Source organism: Notolepis coatsorum (genome assembly GCF_963971535.1).
Source record: "Notolepis coatsorum genome assembly, chromosome: 4".
Classification (NCBI taxonomy): domain Eukaryota; kingdom Metazoa; phylum Chordata; class Actinopteri; order Aulopiformes; family Paralepididae; genus Notolepis; species Notolepis coatsorum.
In genome coordinates, this window is record NC_140168.1 from 4,835,318 (window position 1) to 4,848,180 (window position 12,863).

Below are 12,863 nucleotides of genomic sequence, written 5' to 3' on the forward strand. Positions count from 1 at the left end.
TCTTTGATAGCACAGTATTCTGCAGAGCTCTTACACACACACACACACACACACACACACACACACACACACACACACACACACACACACACACACACACACACACACGCACACACACACACACACACACACACACACACACCTACACACACACACACACACACACATGCTGAAGTATAGCCTATCCCTCCTCCTCCACACACACACACACACACACACACACACACACACACACACACACACACACACACACACACACACACACACACACACACACACACACACACACACACACACACACACATGCTGAAGTATAGCATATCCCACCTTCTCCTCCACACACACGCACGCAAACACACGCACAAGCACACACACGCACACGCAAACACACGCATGTTTTTCATCCTGTTAAGTCACAACATTTAGCCAGACAAGATGGTCAGTAAAGTGAATAAAAAACACCCTCCGTCAACATCTTCATCTTAATCACACAGCTATTAACTTAACTGTCATCACGCCATGAATAATCAAATTACTGGGTAACGTTACGTCATCATAGGTTATATGGCCGAATAGGTTGTTGGTATTGTTGTTTTCTGGTGCGGAGACAGCTGCATGCTGATTCATGAAAACAAATATATAGAAAAAGAATTGCTACGAAAATAGTTGTTTGGTTGGAGAAAGGAGAGGCTTGTCTTTTTACTGCAGGCAGAGCAGTGGATCTCAAGTGTTGTGAGCGGCTTTTGGAGTACACAGTTAGTAATATAGGCATGGTAGTATAGACATATTAGCACAGTAGGTATTAGTAATAGGCATAGTAGTATTAGGTAGTAGTATAGACATTAACATACCGTAGTAGGTAGTAATATAGGCATAGTAGTATAGTAGGTATAGTATAGACATATTAGCATAGTAGGTAGTGATATGGACATATTAGCATAGTAGGTAGTAATATATACATATTAGTATAGTGGGTAGTAGTATAGACATATTAGCATAGTAGGTAGTAATATAGACATATAAGCATAGTAGGTAGTAATATAGGCAAGGTAGATAATTTAGTAGCAAAGTGCATAATAGTAATAGTTTTCCCCCGTTCCATTTCAGAGTACACAGTTCTCATCTCTGTCACAGTTAGTTATCCATTATCATCCTGGTTGATACGGGATAAAAAAAAAAAATATATATATATATAGCTAGGCCTAGATCACGGTATATACTCATGTATGTCAAATCACACTTGGAAATAATCCAATTGATGTTCACACGCATTAAAAATGCATGTTAATAACAAGTGCGATATACTGTAGCAAAACCACATCTGTCAATTTCAAACAAATAATGTTATTTCTCATTGTGTGTGACAAATTTGAGTTAATAATATGTGCTTGGTATAATTAATTTAGACTATACAGCATCACGTGACACTGAGATATAGGTCCATTTGAAAGAGGATACCGTTAAGATTTGAATCGTTGCCCATGAGCCCTATACCCGTGAGATTTAGTAAATACCCATGTCTTGATAAAAGGACTGACATGTTCTGGTCTTGGATGATTGATCTTCGATGGGAGCCACACAATTAACAATTGATCAATTTCAATGTCTATTGTTATCACTCTGATCCAGTGCATACATGTTTTATGTCTGTCCTAATTCTGTGACTTGATCCTGGTTCTGTTGCTTTTGATTTTATTTTATTTTATTTTATTGATGGATTAAAAACACACAACAAGGATCCAAAGGATAACATGAGAAAGAGTAAAACTGTAGTTGTCACTGTAGTTGTCTGGTTAAATGAAAGTAGAAAGTTAGAAATGTCTGTTAAATATCTTATTGTCTTTTACTATTATGTACTTTGCTATATTATGTCTATACTACTACCTACTACTATGTACTATGCTACTTTGTCTATACTACTACCTACTATGCTAATATTATACTACTCTGCACTCAAGTCTGCAGCACTCAGACTTGTTGTACAGAATTTGTAAGTCACTTTGGATACAAACGTCAGCTAAATTTACATTTACATTTAATCATTTAGCTGATGCTTTTATCCAAAGCAACTTACAAGTTCTGTACAACAAGTCAGCAGGACGGGCACAACTCTGGCAGCTAAGGGTCAGTAATGTTGTTCATCAAACAGTGTTGAACTTGAGTGTTACAGTCTTGAGTGCTGCATAGTAGTATAGACATATTAGCATAGTAGGTAGTAATATAGGCATAGTAATATAGACATATTAGCATAATAGGTATAGTAGAAATAGGCATAGTAGTATTAGGTAGTAGTATAGACATTAACATAGTAGGTGGTAGTAATATAGGCATAGTAGTATAGTAGGTATAGTATAGACATATTAGCATAGTAGTGATATGGACATATTAGCATAGTAGGTAGTAATATAGACATATTAGCATAGTAGATAGTAATATAGACAAATTTAGTATAGTAGGTAGTAGTAGTATAGACATATTAGCATAGTAGGTAGTAATATAGACATATTAGCATAGTAGGTAGTAATATAGGCAAGGTAGATAATTTAGTAGCAAAGTGCATAATAGTAATAGTTTTCCCCCGTTCCATTTCAGATATTCATTGATAAATGGCTAAATGTACATTTTAAAAAGTAACTTTATTGTAAACTACAAGTTGTTGGTTGTTCTCCGTGCAGACGGTGTTGGTCAATATGCCGTCTTTCTGGTGGCGATCAGATATTTAACGTCGATACCACTGGGAGGGCTTTCCTGATGACTTTACCCCTCAGTCTTAATTGAAGTTAATCATGAAATCAGTAACACTTTGCTTTCGGGGGCACATACAGTGATTAAGTACTTAGGAACTAATTAGGAGCAATAAATTAACAAAGCGTCTAACAAATGTTATTTAACCAATAGTTAACCTTTAGAATTAGATGTAAGGTAGAACGTGGGGATTTGAGAGCCAAATGGATATATATACTGTATATATATATATATAAATATAAAGCCTTACAAGCCACTCCGGAAGGATCTTCCTGCACTGAGACATCAGAGCTGAGACTGAATTGATGGTTAATCAGCAACCTGCTAGCAGACATCTCCTCATTAGTCCCTAAGTCCTTAATCACTATTACCGTGTCCCCTAAAGTTAAGTCTTACAACAGAATCGAATAAAGAATAAGCATTCATTTCCCAGTTTCATTTTCATTGCCAAACCTCACGCTATAGTCATAGATAGGAGGATAAGCCACTTACGCTCTTAAATTAACTGCGGTTTTTAAATGATGGGCTTATCGCACATCGCCTACAGAAGCACTTGGAGCTTGTGAGCGTTAATTTGGTGAAGCTTGGAGTTGAATGTCACCCTCACGGTCCGCCTGATATAGGGGGCGCCCTGGTGCCCTGTGGCCAGAATACCGCACCGGCTAACCAGGGGCGTCCATTTGGTATGGCAAGGTATGGCACTGGCCATACCTTGGCAAATAAAAATGAAAAAAAAAAAAAAAAAAAAATTACAATTACAATTTTTTATGTTTATTTAGAATTCGAATGTCAACATTATGAACGAAGCTTCGAACTATTCGGTACAGCCCTAGCATGTTTTGATATTGTCAATTATCTCACTTTTACTAGGTGACTTTTACTGTGACTAACTGAAATATGCCAAAAGGAAAATGGACATAGGGATGTTTTTTTAATCAAAGGGCAGCAGAGACAAGTGATACAGGGACACAGGTAAGGTCTTACAATGGCTTAGTGATTATAACAGTGCAGTTCAGCATTCAGTAACCCATACTTTTTGTGAATGTGTTTTTGATACTACATTCTGTTGAACACACACCTCAAAACCGTACCTAAGGAAAATTGGCTCAATTGCAAGAAAAGTAATAGACAGTTATGATATTACATTCTGCATAATTCGTATGCAAAATAGTGGTTCCCTGCTTTAGTCTGTTGACACATTTCTATACAAAAAATGCTTGTGTAGTCCTGTCTGTGTCATACCTAAATGACATATAACTGAATTGTATAGAAACAACTCACCAAAAGTGACTATTGCACAACTGATTTGACAAACCCCCCCCCCTCCTCGCCATACCTTGCCTTTTACTGAAAGGACGCCACTGCGGCTAACGTCCACATAGCTGATGTGATTTGACCGTTTAATTCAGTTACCTCAAAGCTCCGAGGACGAGGCCTTTGTTGACATTTCAGAAACGCTGTGGCTGCTGTGTGTCGACGTACAGGGAGAAGAAGAATGCCTCTGACACACGTCTGATGTTCTCTCTCTTCCTCCCCCCTCGCAGGTTCTGGTGAATATAGGCAACTACTTCACGCTGGAATCTGTGTTTTTGTCTCCCAGAAAAGGAGTCTACAGTTTCAACTTTCATGTCATCAAAGTGTATCAGAGCCAAACCATACAGGTACATGTACTGCTGCTGCTGTCTGTTTGAACTGTCTCTGTCTGTCTGTCTGTCTGTCTGTCTGTCTGTCTGTCTGTCTGTCTGTCTGTCTGTCTGTCTGTCTGTCTGTCTGTCTGTCTGTCTGTCTGTCTGTCTCTCTCTCTCTCTCTCTCTCTCTCTCTCTCTCTCTCTCTCTCTCTCTCTCTCTCTCTCTCTCTACATAAGAGAGGAGAATGTGGTCCATGCAGGTGCAACAATCATCTATTTTTACAAAATCCTTTTGTAAAATATGCAGGTGTCAGACTTCTCTTACCAGGACAGACCTGTTACCTCTGATAAACCTTCTGTCCTATTCCCTCTCCTCTCACCTCTCCTCTCACCTACTTTATTTTTTTTTTTTTTTTTCTTCAGATTTCTCTGATTTTCTCCCCGTCCCAATTAGTCGTTGTGCCAATTCCCCCCCTCCCCTACCTGGCTGCTGTACGCATGTTCTCCTACGAGTCGGTACAAGGGTGTCCCGAGTCGAACGCACGCTTCCTCCGAGACGTGCGCCGACAGCTAGTGACGTCTTTTCACTTGGCAGCGAGGGCTCTCATTGGTGAAGTGTAACGTGTGGGAGGGCACGCTATCTCCACCAAGTCCTGCCCCCCGCTTAGCAAGCGCCGAGACCTGACCTGTAGGCGTCGCTGTCCACAACGCCAGATTCCCACCCGCCAGCTTCCCCACCCCCTAATACTGCCAATTGTATTCGTGTGCAGGGCCAGCCAAGCTGGTGGCAACGCCGAGAGCTGGACTCGAACCCAGCATCTCCTGCGTTGGTGACGAGCGCAATCTCCGCTACGCCACCTGACCGCCCCTCTCACCTACTTTTGCCTATTTTCATTCATCACCTGAACCAGCACACAGCGGGACCACCGCATGGACGTGCCTTCAATCTAGTTTTTGATTATTAAACTGTAGTGGGGATCTATATTGAGGACAACTAGGCTTAACCCACGTGTGTGAACCTGAGCCAGCGCGCCCTGCGTGTGAAGCATCAAAGACCTACTTCTACATGTGGCGCCACGCCTGCCTGTAGGCTTCACTCGCTCATATCTTCAGATGGTGTGATGCTGGCATGGCTCCAGCAGGTATTATACAAAGTGCCCTGTCTGTGAACAACCACTAGGGGCAGTGTGGTCATCCCTGAGTGAGTACCTATACTAGTTACGCTGCTGGCCAGTATGACTTACTAGTTACTAGGGCTGTCCCCGACTAAGGATTTGTATAGTCGATTTGTAGTCGCCAAAATGTGCCGATAGTCGACTACGTATTAGTCGACTATAAAAAAAATAAAAAAAATAAATACTTTTATAATTTTTTTGTATCATTCCATTTGGGCTGTGGGGGTGCTTAATGTCTGAAGGAGTCGACTGAAGGCTTCTTGTCCTCTGTGCAAAAGCATGCAATTGGTCCACGGATGGATACATCTCGATATTTGTCTAGTCTAGTGTGTTCATTAGACGGGTGAAATCCTCTTTCAGTGCCTCTGTGCCTGTTTTCTTAGACAGTTAGCCTCTGGTATGCGTGCCATTAGCGTTAGCCACGCTTCTAGGCCTCTTTTCTTTTGGAAAGAATGATAAAAAAATTATAATAATAATAATATTATATTATTTTTTATTTTTTGCATTCGACTAAGAGGTTGGCAGTCAACTACGGCTCCTTTCGATCGATTAGTCGACTATTCGACTAATAGGGGTCAGCCCTACTTACTACCATAGTGTCTTTATACCTGTATCACTGTACATGTTAATACTACAACCCTGTACATACATCTGATTAGCACTATTACTCAGTAGTACTAATTTATATATTTTATGCCCAGTTTAATCACCTGTACATTGTATAAACTTATTTCCGTTGTACTGTACTTGTACTGCATGATGCCAATACATTAGAATCTAATCTAATCTAATCTAATCTAATCTAATCTAATCTAATCTAATCTAATCTAATCTAATCTAATCTAATCTAATCTAATCTAATCTAATGAGATTCTTTGCATCTAAAATGAGACATAAAACATATTTCTCCCAGACCAGAGCCAGTGTGCATTAATAAGTACATTTGAAGCGCAGACCGGTCTGCCCCCTACGTTTTTATTGTCCCAGAAAAATCTCTTTGACGCGTTCTTCTTGGCCGCAGGCCAAACTCTACTGCAACCTTTGATTTCCACAGAAGATAACAAACGCTGTATCTCCCCGCTGTATAGGATTCTGCCGCCGTCAGACCACAACCTCATATCTCCAAAGGAGTCAGTGTCGCAGGAATGAAGGAAAAACACCTTTATTTCCAGATGAAATGATTCATGGGGTTCTGGAAGTGTTTCATGGGTCCTATAGAGTCATCAGCACACGGCCATGTCAATGTTTTTTTTTTTTTTTTTTTTATCCACTTTTTCTCCCATTTTCTATATTTTCTCCCATCCCAATTTCGTATCGTCCAATTCAACCCTCCCCTGTCTCGAACGCTGTTTCTTGCCTCCCACAAGCCGGCTGCAATGTGGACTAAGTCATACACAGCCAATATTAACGAATACACCGAAACGGTGATTGACTATGTCTGTACTCAGGTAGAAGTAATAATCCCCTCCACCAAAATTAATATCTACCCAAATCAAAAGCCCTGGGTAGACAAATCCGTCCGTGAGGCTCTGAAAGTGCGCACATCAGCATACAACACCGGGCTGGTGACAGGCAACATGGAAGAACACAAGATGGCAAGATACAACGTCAGGAGAGCAGTAATAGAGGCAAAACGGCGTTACAGGGATAAAGTTGAACTTCAGTTTGAACAGGCTGACTCTAGAGGCATGTGGCAGGGCCTCAGAACAATGACAGACTACAAAGGAACCCCCCTCAAACTGAACAGTGACATCTCCTTAGCAAATGATCTCAACTCCTTCTATGCGAGGTTTGAGGCTGTGAATAACAACACCAGCCTACAAACCACGGCAATGAGGGGGGGGGGGGTCTGCTGATGGAGACTCAGTGTTCAGGGTAACAGAGCATGAGGTGAGACGGATCTTTAAAAAAGTGGATATCAGGAAGGCAGCAGGACCGGACGGCATCCCCGGCCGCGTCCTAAAAGTCTGTGCCGACCAACTGGCCCCGGTATTCACTGACATCTTCAACCTGTCCTTGGAACAGGCCGTCATCCCCACCTGTCTGAAGAAGTCCACCATCATCCCTGTACCCAAAAAATCTACGCCCGCTTGCCTCAACGACTACCGCCCTGTAGCCCTCACCTCCATAGCCATGAAGTGCTTTGAGAAGCTAGTGAAGGGCTACATCTGTTCCTCCCTCCCCATCAACCTGGACCCTCTGCAATTTGCATATCGCCCCAACAGGTCCACGGAAGACGCCATAGCCCATGTGCTGCACACAGCAGCATCACATCTGGACAAGAGGCAGGGGAACTATGTGAGAATGCTGTTCATCGACTACAGCTCAGCATTCAATACCATAGTCCCCTCCAAACTCATAGCCAAGCTCAGGGACCTGGGCTTGAACTATGACCTGTGCCAGTGGGTCCTGGACTTCCTGACGGGCAGACCCCAGGTGGTAAGAGCCGGCAACTGCACCTCCTCATCCATCACGCTCAACATAGGGGCCCCCCAGGGCTGTGTTCTGAGCCCCCTCCTCTACTCCCTGTACACACATGACTGCGTAGCACAGCGGAACAACAACACCATCATCAAATTTGCTGATGACACAGTAGTGGTGGGCCTGATCTCTGCCAACGACGAAAGGGCCTACCTGGAAGAGGTAGAGAACCTGTCACAGTGGTGTCAGGAGAACTGCCTCTCCCTGAACGTCAGCAAAACAAAAGAGATGATTGTGGACTTCAGGAGGTCGGGGGTCAAGGACTACAGCCCCCTCAGCATCGACGGGGCACCAGTTGAGAGAGTGAACAGTTTCAAGTACCTCGGAGCCCACATATCCGAGGACTTGACATGGACCACACACATTGACAGTGTTGTGAAGAAGGCACGACAACGCCTCTACTTCCTCAGGCGCCTAAGGAAGTTCCAAGTCAGTCAGAAGATCCTTAGGAACTTCTACTCATGTACAATAGAGAGCATCCTGACCGGCAACATCACCTCCTGGTTTGGGAATAGCACTGCACAAGACCGTAGCAGACTACAAAGAGTGACACGTTCAGCCGAACGCACAATTAGAGGGGGGCTTCCCACCCTCCAGAACATTTACAACAAGCGGTGCAAGGGGAAGGCTAAGAGAATTATTAAGGACTCGAGCCACCCGAACAACTGCCTCTTTGAACTGCTGCCGTCAGGCAAGCGATACCGGAGTCTTATGGCGAGCACAGAAAGACTCAGAAGGAGCTTCTATCCCCAGGCCATCAGGCTGCTAAACGAACAATAATCGCTAAACGAACAATAATCACTATGCAACAACCATCAAATGCACACAGCACACACACCCACACGCACACACTCACTCAAACAAACAACACACTGCAGCACCCACTCTCCACACTTTAGATCACACAAACACACTTACACTTTATATTTATTGATAAAGGATTTGCACTACAACTCGTACACCTACTGTGAATTGTACCTAAACTGCACCTCGTCCATTTATGCCTTGCACTATATAGTATTGTATATTAGTACACTGCACAGTATTGTATATTGTATGGTAACTACGTCTACGAACATTGTACATATGTCTAAACTGAACACTGTGACCTCTTTTTTTACTTCTAATTTTTACTATGTCTTTATTTCATACTTATCTTGTCATGCACAGTCTCTGGAGCGCAACAGTAAGAAGCATTTTGTACAAAAGTATTCTGTACTTCTGTATGACAACTATTAAAGAAACTTGAAACTTGAACTTGAAACTACATAGAACAAGTCCCCTCCGATACTCGAGGTAACAGCAGTCGCATCTTTTCACCTGCGCAGCTCGATCTTTCAGCGTCAGGGGTCTGCGCTTTGGAGGGGCGCCGCCCCCATCGCTTCCTGATTCTACTGCGCAGGCGCACCAACCGACCTGTAGGAGTCGCTGTCCACAACGCCCGATCCCCATCCATCAGTTTCCCACCCCCTAATACTGCCAATGTGTATTAGTGCGGACGACCAGCTAAACTGAAAGCAATGTGGAGCGCTGGGATCGAACCCAGCGTCTCCAGCATTCGAGGTGAGCGCCTTGCCCACTGCACCACGTAGCCGCCCTGGCCATGTCAATGTTAAAGGCCACATCTATGATACCATTTCAGTATGGGGTATATTCACATAGAGTTCACATTGATTCACATAGATTCACATAGAGTTCACATTGATTCACATAGATTCACATAGATTCACATACAGGTCACATAGAGTTCACATAGATTCACATAGATTCACATGGCATTCACATGGAGTTCACATGGAGTTCACATACAGTTCACATAGAGTTCACATACAGTTCACATAGATTCACATGGAGTTCACATCAACTAGCGACACGTCTCCATTCCTATAGTTGTTATTTTTTGGTGGTGAGGCCTAAAGTATATATTTTTAGTTTTGTTTTTATTATCCAAGGGAGCTTTATTCTCTAGCAGTGTGCTCAGTCCAGAAACAGGACATGTACCCGTCTACTCAGAACATCCCCCTGGGTGTCTCTCAGCGTCATCTTTACCATCTCGCCCAATTCATTGTTTATGGAGCAGCTTCGCACTTTATACCTGATGACATCACACATTTGGGGTTTAGCACTGAGAGTCTTTTTGTGGTCACTGATATTTTTGGACAAAAACGACTACTATAACCTTCGTACCGTCTTTTACTACTATGCACTTTGCTACAAAGTAATCTACTTTGCCTATATTACTACCTACTATGCTAATATGTCTATATTACTACCTACTATGCTAATATGTCTATATTACTATCTACTATGCTAATATGTCTATATTACTATCTACTATGTTAATACGTCTATATTACTATCTACTATGCTAACATGTCTATACTACTATCTACTATGTTAATATGTCTATATTACTATCTACTATGTTAATACGTCTATATTACTATCTACTATGCTAACATGTCTATACTACTATCTACTATGTTAATATGTCTATATTACTATCTACTATGTTAATACGTCTATACTACTATCTACTATGCTAACATGTCTATACTACTATCTACTATGCTAATATGTCTATACTACTACCTACTATTTTATAATAATAATTTTAATATGTGCGGCTAAGTGGCGCAGTGGGCAAGGCGCTCGCCACTAACGCAGGATATGCTGGGTTCGAGCCCAGCTCTCGGCGTTGCTACCAGCTTGGCTGGTCGTTCACACTAACACAATTGGCAGTGTTAGGGGTGGGAAAGCTGGTGGGTGGGGATCGGACGTTGTGGACAGCGACTCCTACAGGTCGGTTGGTGCGCCTGTGCAGCAGAATCAGGAAGTGACGGGGGCAGCGTGAGCCTCCCACGCGTTACTCCTCGCCGCTGAGAGATCGCGCTGTGCAGGTGAAAAGATGCGACGGCTGCCTCCTCGTGTACCGGAGGGGACACGTGATGCAAGGCTTGGTCCTCACTGCAGCCGATCAGTGGGAGGCATGGCCTAACAACGTTCGAGACAGGGGAGGGTAGAATTGGATAACACGAAAATTGGGATGGGAGAAAAATAGAAAATGGGGAGAAAAAGTAGATAATTTATTTTTTTGAATATGTCTGTACTACTATGCACTCAAGTTCAACACTGTTTGACGAACAATCTTACTGACCCTTAGCTGCCAGAGTTGTACCCTCCCTGCTGACTTGTAAGGGGCTTTGGATAAAAGCGTTCAGCTAAATGACTAAATGTGAACGTGTGACATGCTGAGACCGGGTGTAGTTCCCTCCCCTGTGCCTTTGCCCCTCGCTAACTGTCGTCTCTGTGTGTTGTTGGATTGTCCAGGTGAACCTGATGTTGAACGGGAAACCAGTCATCTCCGCCTTCGCCGGTGACAAAGACGTGACCCGTGAGGCCGCCACCAACGGTGTCCTGCTCTACCTCGACAAGGAGGACAAGGTCTACCTCAAACTGGAGAAAGGAAACCTGGTCGGCGGGTGGCAATACTCCACCTTCTCCGGCTTCCTCGTTTTCCCTCTGTAAACAACCGAGAAGAAGATCGCGCTTAAAGACCTTTTCAACAACGTATCGTCACTGTACTATATAATAATCAGAACATTGCCGCATCAGTTGGATCATTGCCACACAAAAGGGACAGTACCAGAGGCTTAAAGGAGCTCAACGGAGACGGAGGAGAGAGAGAGAGAGAGAGAGCGAGAGCGAGAGCGAGAGAGAGAGAGAGAGAGAGAGAGAGAGAGAGAGAGAGAGAGAGACACACATTCTTTGGAAAGTCTCCATTTCACAAAATGAGATGGAAAAAAAATGCTCCCGAATTGAATTGTTCCCCGCGTCGCTTCTGTCACTCAGATGGAGGAGGATAAGTGTGACTGTGTATAAAATCGTGACGGTACATCTTCAAATGCCGACTTCACAACAGATTATTGTGTGAGCATTACCGGTAGCATTTCTCTTTCAAAACACTATATACCTCCCGAATCACCGCAGCCATTACAGATCAGAGTACACACCCCGTCCTTAGGGCATGTATATTATAGTGTGGACAGAGTGAAGCGTGCTCATGATTAAATATGTACGGGCAGTGTCTCCTCCTCCTCCTCCTCCTCCTCCTCCTCCTCCTCCTCCTCCTCCTCCTCCTCCTCCTCCTCCTCCTCCTCCGCCTCTGGAGGTCATCGTCACAGGGCAGGGGCCAGGGGGACGGTGTGCAGGCATTCTGCCAGGGGCTCCAGCAACATATGGACACTCTGGGTGCTTCAGCTGCGTCCTGGCTGTACGTGGTCTTTGTCTCTGTTTCCAGGTCCACAAGGTCACGGCTTCTGTTAACGCTTTCTCCCACTGAGCACTACGTGTGAGGGGCAGTAGTGTTGAGGGGCAGTAGTGTTGAGGGGCAGTAGTGTTGAGGGCAGTAGTGTTGAGGGGCAGTAGTGTTGAGGGGCAGTAGTGTTGAGGGCAGTAGTGTTGAGGGGCAGTAGTGTTGAGGGGTAGTAGCGTTGAGGGCAGTAGTGTTGAGGGCAGTAGTGTTGAGGGGCAGTAGTGTTGAGGGCAGTAGTGTTGAGGGGCAGTAGTGTTGAGGGGCAGTAGTGTTGAGGGCAGTAGTGTTGAGGGCAGTAGTGTTGAGGGCAGTAGTGTTGAGGGGCAGTAGTGTTGAGGGCAGTAGTGTTGAGGGCAGTAGTGTTGAGGGCAGTAGTGTTGAGGGCAGTAGTGTTGAGGGCAGTAGTGTTGAGGGGCAGTAGTGTTGAGGGGTAGTAGCGTTGAGGGCAGTAGCGTTGAGGGGCAGTAGTGTTGAGGGCAGTAGCGTTGAGGGCAGTAGTGTTGAGGGGCAGTAGTGTTG

The 12,863-nt window shown here is 44.0% G+C and overlaps 1 protein-coding gene across 1 annotated transcript in view; it reads left to right on the plus strand.

The window, feature by feature from the left end:
• The window catches only part of cbln4 (cerebellin 4 precursor), a gene marked incomplete at both ends in the record, with an annotated part of 15,552 nt that extends 3,995 nt beyond the window's left edge, over nt 1-11,557 (plus strand). Inside the window, 2 exons of the mRNA XM_084313330.1 lie at nt 4,290-4,406; nt 11,360-11,557. Of these exons, the coding sequence (XP_084169456.1) occupies nt 4,290-4,406; nt 11,360-11,557 (315 nt within the window). The remainder of the gene's footprint in view (nt 1-4,289; nt 4,407-11,359) is intronic.
• Nucleotides 11,558-12,863: the final 1,306 nt, after the last annotated feature.